This window comes from Teleopsis dalmanni, chromosome 1, assembly GCF_002237135.1.
Source record: "Teleopsis dalmanni isolate 2A chromosome 1, ASM223713v2, whole genome shotgun sequence".
NCBI lineage: Eukaryota > Metazoa > Arthropoda > Insecta > Diptera > Diopsidae > Teleopsis > Teleopsis dalmanni.
Window position 1 is genome coordinate 189,022,347 of NC_051846.1, and position 10,901 is coordinate 189,033,247.

The 10,901-nt window shown below is 25.7% G+C and overlaps 4 protein-coding genes across 4 annotated transcripts; all 4 read left to right on the forward strand.

The window, feature by feature from the left end:
* Positions 1-437: 437 nt before the first annotated feature.
* On the forward strand, positions 438-839 carry LOC119670854 (sarcotoxin-1C). Its single transcript, XM_038081281.1, has 2 exons — positions 438-586; positions 689-839. Exons 1-2 carry the CDS (start codon positions 488-490, stop codon positions 779-781), a joined length of 192 nt encoding a protein of 63 aa, XP_037937209.1. The 5' UTR covers positions 438-487; the 3' UTR covers positions 782-839.
* Positions 840-3,198: 2,359 nt separating this feature from the next.
* LOC119670850 (sarcotoxin-1C-like) lies at positions 3,199-3,608 on the forward strand. The gene is made up of 2 exons (XM_038081276.1): positions 3,199-3,359; positions 3,447-3,608. The coding sequence occupies exons 1-2, from the start codon at positions 3,261-3,263 to the stop codon at positions 3,537-3,539; spliced, it is 192 nt and encodes a 63-aa protein (XP_037937204.1). The 5' UTR covers positions 3,199-3,260; the 3' UTR covers positions 3,540-3,608.
* A 2,223-nt stretch (positions 3,609-5,831) lies between these two features.
* Positions 5,832-6,230, forward strand: LOC119670851 (sarcotoxin-1C-like). The gene is made up of 2 exons (XM_038081277.1): positions 5,832-5,992; positions 6,070-6,230. Exons 1-2 carry the CDS (start codon positions 5,894-5,896, stop codon positions 6,160-6,162), a joined length of 192 nt encoding a protein of 63 aa, XP_037937205.1. The 5' UTR covers positions 5,832-5,893; the 3' UTR covers positions 6,163-6,230.
* Positions 6,231-8,718: 2,488 nt separating this feature from the next.
* Positions 8,719-9,115, forward strand: LOC119670853 (sarcotoxin-1C). Its single transcript, XM_038081280.1, has 2 exons — positions 8,719-8,857; positions 8,987-9,115. Exons 1-2 carry the CDS (start codon positions 8,759-8,761, stop codon positions 9,077-9,079), a joined length of 192 nt encoding a protein of 63 aa, XP_037937208.1. The 5' UTR covers positions 8,719-8,758; the 3' UTR covers positions 9,080-9,115.
* Positions 9,116-10,901: the final 1,786 nt, after the last annotated feature.

The following is a 10,901-nucleotide window of genomic DNA, read 5'->3' on the forward strand; positions in this document are numbered from 1 at the left end:
CGTTATACACCAGAACTCTCTTAAGCACAATAATGTGACGTTGTGATACCACGGAAGTACATATATGATTATTAAAAAATTTTTAACAATAAAATGTCCATACCCCAATAACCTCATATTCATAAAAATTTATTTACATTTTTTTTTATACATTCATTTTTGTGCGTTTATGGCAACATACGAATCAATTTTTGTGATTCATTATCAGCATCAACAATTTTATGACGGAATCAAAAGAGTTCCGTTGATGCAGTGGGATTTTTAAAAAATTATAGCAAAGAAAACTCCTGAGCGTTGTTCATCACCATCCGAACTATTTCAAAAAATTCCCCTTACACATTTGAGTAATCTGTTATCTTTTGCATCATGGAAAGTGTTCATATAAAAGCTCCAACGAATTTAAAAATGTTATCAGTTTAAAATATACTCTACAAGCGTATAAGCAAATAATTAAATCAAAAAATTATAAACAAATAATTAATCAACAATGAATTTCAATAAAATATTCTTATTCGTTGCTCTCGTCGTATTCGCTTTCAGTATGGGAGCTGAAGCGGGTTGGCTTAAAAAAATTGGCAAAAAAATTGTAAGTGTAAATATTTTTAAATATCATTAATAAGTAATTTTTTGAATTTTTAAAATGTTTATTTATAAATTCTTATTATAATCCAAAATCTTTTAATTGCAGGAAAGAGTTGGTCAACATACCAGAGACGCCACAATTCAAGCGATTGGTGTTGCTCAACAGGCAGCAAATGTAGCGGCGACTTTAAAAGGATAAAGGATAATTAAAAATATTGACTTAAGAACAAATTTAGTTTTAATAATTATTTATTTATTTATGCCTAACTATTAAGTTAAACAAATAAAAATAAAGTAAAATACAAAGTTATAACAAAATAAATATATGTTTCATTAAATCAAAATCCAAAATCTTTTAACTTATACTAGTGAGAGTAATATTATTTAAAAATTAATTATATATTTTCTATTTAATATTCATTCTTAAATAAACTTTCTGTTCACAGATGATTTTTCAAAAATATTAAGCAATTGTTATCAATTTTCGATACTCTTATCTAGTATCGCTACAAATCTACGTATTAAATGTGTAAGACGAACTAGTTCCACTTACCTATATCATTATTTTACACGGTATACATAATTGCATTCTATATCTCTTACTTCTATAATGAAGATTAAAGAAAATCTAAAAAGTTTGCTGTTCACTGCTAAAAACGGGTTAATATTTTTTTGAATTATCAAAAAAAAATCAAATAATTATATAGGCCATTTAATATTGTGGAATGAATACCCGAACTATACGCAAGATGCCTGATATATTAACCGCAATATATCTTCTTCTGTGTACTTAGAGTATATTTAAATTAAACTATATTAGAATTGATATTGGGACAGAAAACCGTTTTTACTAAAACTTGAACGTTCATTTGAAACAACTTCATTTGAAGTTATAAAATAATTTCTTCGAAATAAAAAATGTTATTCATCACTTTTTAGTAGTATTCTTCAGCGATCACATAAGATCGTCAACAAGGGTTTCAACACTTTTTCAATTCTCTGGTCAAACTTAATTGACAATAGATTTTAATATATATTGCTATTTAGAACCTCAGACTCTTTTTTTACTATGGTATACAATATGTAAGTATAGTTTAGTTTTCAAGATATCTGACTTTACAGCTGAAAATTTGAACATAGACATACCTGTTCTTTGTATGATCAATATAAAAAGTGCAATATAACTATTTAACATAAGATGACAGATATAGTTATTATAGGTAAGTGTAATCAAAATTAGAATAAATCTTTGCACCTTAATATCTCGAAAAGTAAGCTATATCAGAATATATGATAGTGGAAAGCTGAATTGCCCCATGACTGAGATTGTCACATAATACTACAGTAATAAGAATTTGTTCAGTATCAAAAATTCTGAACTATCTCTACATTGGACATAAGATAAAATTCGATTATAAGATTATTTCTTGCCAAATCTTGTAGTTAAGACATTACCGCTAAGCTTTTAAGAAAGTAAACTATTTTTCTGCATGAGTTTTAGCACCGAATTCTTATATTACATCAAAATAGAACTAATTAATACCAGAAATGTTTATTTTTAATACAAACTATTTTAAATTATATATTTAAAATATATTTTGAAAAACATTTTGAAATATATTTTAAAAATATCTAAAAATATATACCAAACAGTAAACTAAACAACTTTCCTTTTATCACTACATATCTTGTAAAACTTTAAAAATTTTAATTAATTTATAAACAATTTTTTTAACTTTCTTATAAAATTTGAAACATTATATTTCTATATAAAGAATATCTATATAATATGTACTATTTCTATATACAAAGTTTGGATTTGAATTCAGTATCTTAATAGATCACGATGGCATTGCAAAACAATTATTCAATTGAGCTTATTATAGTCTTCTTAATGATTGTTCTTTTCGGAACGATTTCCTTTTACATGAAGAAAATCTTTATTACACGTCGTTTAAAATAATACGAATAGTGTTAACTATAACATATATACTACAAATAAAAAACTGAACTTAATTGCAAAAATCGAAATGAAATTCATATTTAGATAAAACATATTTGATATTTGAAACTGGGCTAGCCTATTCGTCGCTTATGATATCAGGCAATGTTCTTTTTGTTTGAAAAGATAACTTTCATGTCTTTTTTTTTGTTTTTTTTTTACTAGTATTACGAGTAAAAATTTTTGGAACTTATTGTTTAAATAAATTTAATATGTATGTACTATATAATATGTACCCAAAGGCCGAAAGATGTAGATCTGAAATAATAATTTTTAGTTAAAAGGATGCTTCTGCCTTTATTTAAAAGGCATCTTTTTCAAATGTCATAAAAATTTATATCTACATACATATGTATTTGGTTTTATATATAGACTTCTTTCGGCGACTAAGCAATCTGCAGCATTTATGTAAACTACCCATCATCACTGGAAATCAATTTAATTTGATGCAGAAAAGGGGATTTTTATTCAATTATTATAGAAAACTCTTATATGTTACTGAACTTTCATTGTGAATACATAAAAAATCCCCTTTTACTATTGAGATGTCTTTTGTCTTATCTCTTCGAGTAGCAATATATTTCATATAAAAGCTGCAGTTGTTTCGAATCTGTTATCAGTCTACAACACAGTTTATTAGCGCATAAACAAATTATTAAGAAATTAAAAATTAAACATGAATTTCAATAAAATATTCTTATTCGTCGCTCTCGTCGTATTCGCTTTCAGTATGGGAGCTGAAGCGGGATGGCTTAAAAAAATTGGCAAGAAAATTGTAAGTATTTTAGTTATTTGTATATATATTAAGTAAAACTTCTCATATTACTTAAGTGAAAATTAACAAAATTTTTATTAATTACAGGAAAGAGTTGGTCAACATACCAGAGATGCCACAATTCAAACGATTGGAGTTGCTCAACAGGCAGCAAATGTTGCAGCGACTTTGAAAGGATAAAGGATAGAAAATAACTTAAAATTTTAATTTAAGAAAATTTTTTTAAGTTTTAATAATTATTTATTTATTTATTTTTGGCAACTAAGTTTATTGAATTAAAATAATAAATAATAATTATAATAATAATTATAAGCAAATATGTGTTTTGTTATTCGATTTTTATTTGATCCAATGGTAAATGTTAATCATAAATTAATAGGAGCACTTTCTTTGCGAGACTAAACTGTCTTATATTGGTTTTTATAGTTCTAAATTCTAAGCCGGCGTAATGTATACCTATGATGTCTTCATATTAAATAGAAAACCTTAAACACAATACGCAGCACTCAAAAAAACAAGTTTGCAGAGTGAAGAATTTCTTTTATTAAGGACATTTTTTGAAGGAAATCAGATCGTTCTTTTCAAGCATTTAAACATTAATTATTCTAACGGAGGCATCTATTATTTTGTTACTATTGTTAAATTTTTGAGTAAAAAATTATTCAAACAAAAATTAAAAATTTATACGAAAGCAAAATTAGGATGTTAATGTGCGGATGGATATACCTTATTTAATTTCTCTTCTCTTAGTGTATTAAATTATAATAAATTCTGGTTTAGTTTTTTTAGTTCTAAACTTTAGAAAGAATTTTTTAATAGTTTTAACTTTGGAAATAAAAGATTTTTATGCTTTGAAAAAAATAGGTTATTATACAAATAAGCTAGAGCAATTAAATTAACTTTTAAAGGTCTTTAATATTTTAATTATTAATACAATCCTACAATGAACAAATATTTAATTATCTAATATATTTAACTAAGATATCATATCAAGAATCATTGTATTGGTCTTTGCTTTTTCTTTAAAAGATAGTCATGTAAAATGTAAGCAATTGTCTGGTATGGATGGCCAAACTATTACTTTGGATAGTTATGACTTCTTTCTTTCAATATACACAGCCAATTTAAATTGTACTATGCTTGTAAGGCAGGCTTAGGTCGGTTGAATGGGCTTTCGGTAAAAATAATGAGTTGGGTGTTCCACAATGTAACTAGTTACTGTGCTACTTGCATAGATTTTGGCTAGAGACAAGTTATCTTCGATGTTTCAGTCATAAACGTGATTAATGGGCGAAGTCAACGTTTATAACGCATTCCAGCAATGTCAAAATATAAAGCAATTTCAACACCTCTTAAAATTAACCTATGCTTATGTACTCTTCTAAAATTTAGCAGGCCGTCTCTACTTTCATCAAGGCATGAGTATATGCTTTTCTTTTGAAATTTATGAAGCCATTCGATAATGAGTGTTTTTTTAATGGTAGGCTTATCTACTTACTGTTTTTAAGAATTAAATCATTATATAAACTTTAAAAATATGCTATTCTAATTTTAGGAGTATTGAATTTTGGTATTTTAATATTTCTTAATTCTGCTTATGGCACTTTTAACACACAATTTGGAATCATGATTTGATAAGTATAAAAAGTATTATTAATTCTGGAATTAAACTGTTTTATAAATTATAGTAAAAGTAATACAATTAAGATTCAGAATAATTGCGAGTTTATTTTAAGTTGTATTCTCTAAAGAAGACTTTTAAAAGTTATTTAATTTAGTATGCAAAAAAAGAAGTTTAAGCCTTAACACACACTTGCCTAAATATATTAAAACAATTATTATTAAATACTAAGCTTGGCAGTATCTGAAACCATCAAACGCATTAATGTATCTTTCTAATCACTTTCTCCTAGGGGAAGCATAATGTCTCTGTTATCAATTTGAAATCAAACCTTATTATGGAAAAAGGTTACCACATCGTTCCAATAATAATTGACATTATTAAACTCGCGTAGCACTGTTTTCCACCAAGTCATCTATGACATCAAATTTCTCATGGTTATTCTACATTTCAAAATCCCCATCAGTAAAAAACGGAAGTGAAGAATAATAATTAAACACATTTTATTTTTATGAATAATCAGTTAAAAAGTAAAGATCCTTTACCTTTGCTTCCGTGCTTCACTTTTCATATTTGTTTCTTATTAAAAACCATTTTTTAAGTCAATACGGTAATACATAAATTTTTTCCAAATCATTAATCATTTGCCTTACTTGGATCACACTGAAACCAAAAATTTTACGAGCACAAATGGGGACTTTTTTTCCAATTTTTGTAGGAAACTCTTTTAATTATTAATCTTTCATTGCAAATTTAAACAAAAATCCCCTTTTACTAGTGAGATGTCTTTTGTCTTATCTTTTTGAGCATTAAAATATTTCATATAAAAGCTGCAGTTGTTTCGAATCTGTTATCAGTCTACAACACAGTTTATTAGCGCATAAACAAATTATTAAGAAATTAAAAATTAAACATGAATTTCAATAAAATATTCTTATTCGTCGCTCTCGTCGTATTCGCTTTCAGTATGGGAGCTGAAGCGGGTTGGCTAAAAAAAATTGGCAAGAAAATTGTAAGTTATTTTAATATATATTGAATAAAACTTCTCATTACTTAAGTGAAAATTAACAAAAATTTTCTTAATTACAGGAAAGAGTTGGTCAACATACCAGAGATGCCACAATTCAAACGATTGGAGTTGCTCAACAGGCAGCAAATGTGGCAGCAACTTTGAAAGGATAAAGGATACAAAATAATTTAAGATTTTATTTTAAGAAAATTATTTTAAGTTTAAGTAATAATTTATTTATTTTGGCAACTAAAATTATTTAATTAAAACAATAAAGCTAATTTTTATAAATCTAAAAATAGGTTTCAATATCTAAAGTTTAAATTAAAACAACATTAAGGATATATTCATTTATAAGGAAAACTTTCTTAGCACGAAGACATATGTGATAGTGACAGTAGTAACATTATATGCCATAAATGTTCAAAACTTATCGAACCACAAGCCCCATATTCGTCTAATTTAATAACATGTGAATTCTGACTATTCCCTACGCTCAAGACTGTGCCTGGTACACCTTTTCGGCAGAGTTGAAGAGATAACAAATGAATCTTAAAAGTTGAAATTGTCACATTTATTTATCTTGGCAACTCTTTAAAAAATTCAGATTCTTAATAATATTTTTTCAACCATACGAATCAAGTAGAAATTAATAACAAGATATTTTATATATTAGCTGCATTACCTTAAAGAAATATAATATTGTTGAATGGTTCAAAATCTCCTTTTATTCTGTTATTTTAATTTTTATGATTAGATAAAAATATATATATATTTTTATAAATTAAATATTTTTAAAAGCATTTTAAGTAAACTATACAAATACGGAGTTTTTGATTCTAGAAAGGTTTTTTGATCTCAAAAATTTAAGATGTAACATAAGCAATTTTCTTACTTTGATTTATCTCACGTTATTTTTTCTTAGGAGATTTTTCAAGTTTAGGTGAAACTGAATCATATTGGAGCATAAGTCATATAACTAGCATTGGGACCTTCTATGATTTACCAGTGAGTTAGCTGCAAACAACAGCCTGCTTAAGAATTACAGGTTCAATTAGATTTAGACCTACTATTAACGCAGTATATACAATAGTATTAATATTATTATAACAATTATTATTTTATTGTGGTATTTTTACTGCGACGCTTTAGAGTATTTCTTTAAGCCCAATTTCCTCTATAAATTGTTGTATGCAACCGACACTGTAGAGTTTAATTTTTTAATCCGATATGAGATACCCACCATTGTACTATTTTAACTTTCTTTAAGATTTGTGCCGGGCACACTTCCAGTATCTGTTTTAAGAGCTCTTTTTATATCTACAAAATCTATGAACTTTTTCAAAGTAGGTTTCCAGTTTTGTAAGGTGGCAGTTTAAACAACAGTGCTTTTTAGAATTTCTGTAATGATTCTTACTACTAAGAAAATTGCGTACAATCTTTCAATCGTTTTAGGTTTAAAATCTTTACAAGTGATTTGGATTGTAATAACATATGTAGATCACCTCAGTATAGCGCTCTGCTTCTTCTCTACTTTCCGAATCGGTAAAAAGAAATTACAGAATTACTCCGGACCTACAAGCAACAAAGCTGCTCCTTTAATAGATAGTTTGTCTGCAATTTTGTTGCCGCAACTTCCAGCGCAAACTGGAACCCAATTAATATTTTTGAGTTTAGTATTCATAGTATTGTATAGGTATTCATTTCGTTTTGACCAACGGTGTTTAGCTTTTCAAGACACTCCATCATCCGTCTTGATATCATATGATGAGCATTGAAAACCTTTATTGTTGTCCGGATATCTATTAAAATTGTTATTTCTGGTTCTGATAGTTACATTCTAGGTTAAATTAAAAACATATTAACCTTTCATATATACACTTTATATCACACTTTATATATATATAGATATGTGTGTTTATCGCATACATTTCTGCTAACGAATATTTAATACCCGACCTATAAACACATGTTTCAGCTCCTTTTTCAGTAAGGAAACCGTACGCATACCAAGCATAGCATATTTATATTGTAGAAAGGTTTCCGATATACAATATAGACTTAAGTCGAAGTCTACTTCATGCATCTTAAGATTTACAAATCCTATTATCTTCACAACTTACAACTCAAATATCAAAATATTTATTATCTCGAGAACTTGCCCTCTTTGTCTTGTAATTTATGTTAAGATCCTAATATTTCAATTAAATTCAAAAATAAACTACATTTACTACGATCTTCTTTTGATTCCATCCTAATAGAATAAATATTATAAACTAAAGTAGCTAATCTTATATTTTACTAGAATTTGTTTTTAACGATTTCATTTTAACTGCAACTGTCAATAGAATTTCCTGGCTCAAAAATATTATTTAAATATATTATTAACTTTCACTTCTTATTCAACTACTACAATTACCTTATTTTTATTTACTTTATAGTATAGATGCTTATGTTATAAAGCCAATGAACTCATCAGCATAATTCTTTTGAATCATTCATTCATCAACAGCTTCGGTGATCTTTTGCTGCAACCTAAAAATCTTCCGCATATTTGATGGGATTTTTTTAAAAATGTAGTAGGGAAGTTTTTACTTTTGCTAAAATTTCGTAGCAAATTTAAACAAAAACCCCCTTTTACTTTTGAAAATTGTGTTATCTCTTGCAGCACGTAAACTATTCATATAAAAGCTGGAGTAAGTTCGAATCTGTTATCAGTTTAATTTACACTCTATAATCGCAATAACATATTAAAATTATAATTCAACAATGAACTTCAATAAAATATTCTTATTTGTTGCTCTCGTCGTATTCGCTTTCAGTATGGGAGCTGAAGCGGGTTGGCTTAAAAAAATTGGCAAGAAAATTGTAAGTTCAAAATATTCACAGACATAAACATTTAAACAATCCACATTTTGTTATATTTTATTATAGTTTCTAAAAACTCCTAAAAAAGCTAAATATCAGTTACTAATCTAAAATTTTTATTAATTACAGGAAAGAGTCGGTCAACATACCAGAGACGCCACAATTCAAGCTATTGGTGTTGCTCAACAGGCAGCAAATGTAGCGGCGACTTTGAAAGGATGAAGGCACTAGTTAAGGAGTTTTGTTATTAAGATCCAATTCATGCCATATTTTTAATTTAATAATTTATTTTAAACATTTAAGCTTTTTTTTAATTAGAATAATAAAATATTATTTAAAAAATTTAAAAAAACTGCCTCTTTATTAACTTCAAAGCATAAAATATATATAAATAGATTATATATAATAAATATATGAATATATTATATTAAAAGGCTATAAAGCTTTTTTGTAAAAGTATGATCAGCTATGGAACTTTGGATTCGGGGATATACTAATATAGCGAGAAGCAATAGCACTAATGAACTAATGAGACTTAGCGCCTTTTCGTTGGAACTTCCAGTTGCAATTCCTTCTTCTGCCAGACAAAGACGAAAGTTGGCACACAATCACTATTTGCGACAGGTCAATATAAATTTGATTATTTCTTTAGGAGCCAGCTTAAGAGCGACATTATTGGATTATGGAACAACATGAAACCAGATTGAGCCTGCTTTGTCAAATCTCTTGTAGCACATATCTACCGGCACTCGAATAGGAGACACCGGAATACTTTTTGCGTTTATATCTAGACTTATCCAGAAGTCCAGAAGTTTCTTTTTTTACTCAATGATATTTTTAACAATGGTATTGGTCAAATAAGAAGAAAAGCTTGAACTATTTTTTGCTTTAACTAATCGATATTTTATCGTTTGTTGTGGTGCAGTAGCTTACCACCACTTTTAATTTTTAAAGACTACAATAGTCAACTTTAGAAAAAAAGTTCATTTTTAATTTAAAACTTAAAGAGATTATAATACTGATTAAATTTAAATAGTGTTTTAATTACCAGATAGCTATAGCAGTTAAGTAACTGCTGTTGATATAGTGACAAAGATAGTAGCATAAAATACCACATCAAGTACAATTATAATTAGTATAAAGTAAATTATATGTTAATATATATATATATATATATATATTAGTAAGATATTATTTTTATATAATTTATAATATAATTATATATATACCAATATATATTTATGTATTTTTTTTTTTGTATATTTTTTATATATATCTTTTCACTTATTTTTTTCACATCCTGCTTTTAAATATTATTTTTATATATTTTCTTTACATATTTTTTATGTATTTGTTAACTTTTTTCTTATTTATATTATTACTTTTTTTATATTTTTTTTTAATCGTTTATATTTTTTCAACATCTGTTTTATCGTTCTTATATATTATAATTATTGTTGTACTCTTTTTTTTATTACTTTTTTATTATTGTTTTTATTATTATTTAATGCAATAATTTTTATTTTATTAATAAATCTTTTTTCTTACATTCGTTTTGTCACTCTTTTATAATTTTTGTTTTACTATTTTTTACACTACCTTTTAATTATTGATTTTATTATTATTTGTTGTAATAATTTTTATTTTATTATTTATTTATTTTATCATATTTCATAATAATTGTTTAACTATTTTTTTATTATTTTTTTATTATTGTTTCTATTATTTGTTGATATAATTTTTTTTTATTATAAACTTTTTTTACATTTGTTTTATCATTTTTTTATAGTTATTTTTTACTATTTTTTTTATTTTTTTATAATTGTTTTATTCATAATTTTATTCATAATTGTTTTTATTATTTGTTGTTATATATTTTTTTTCAAATTTTTTCAATATTTTTTTGTTTTATTATTTTTCTTATTGTTTTTGGACTTTATTTTATTCATTTTATTAAGTTTATTTATGTTATGCATTTTATTTATTTTATTAATTTTATTTTTTTGTTTATTTTATGTATTACATTTATTTTATGTATTTTATA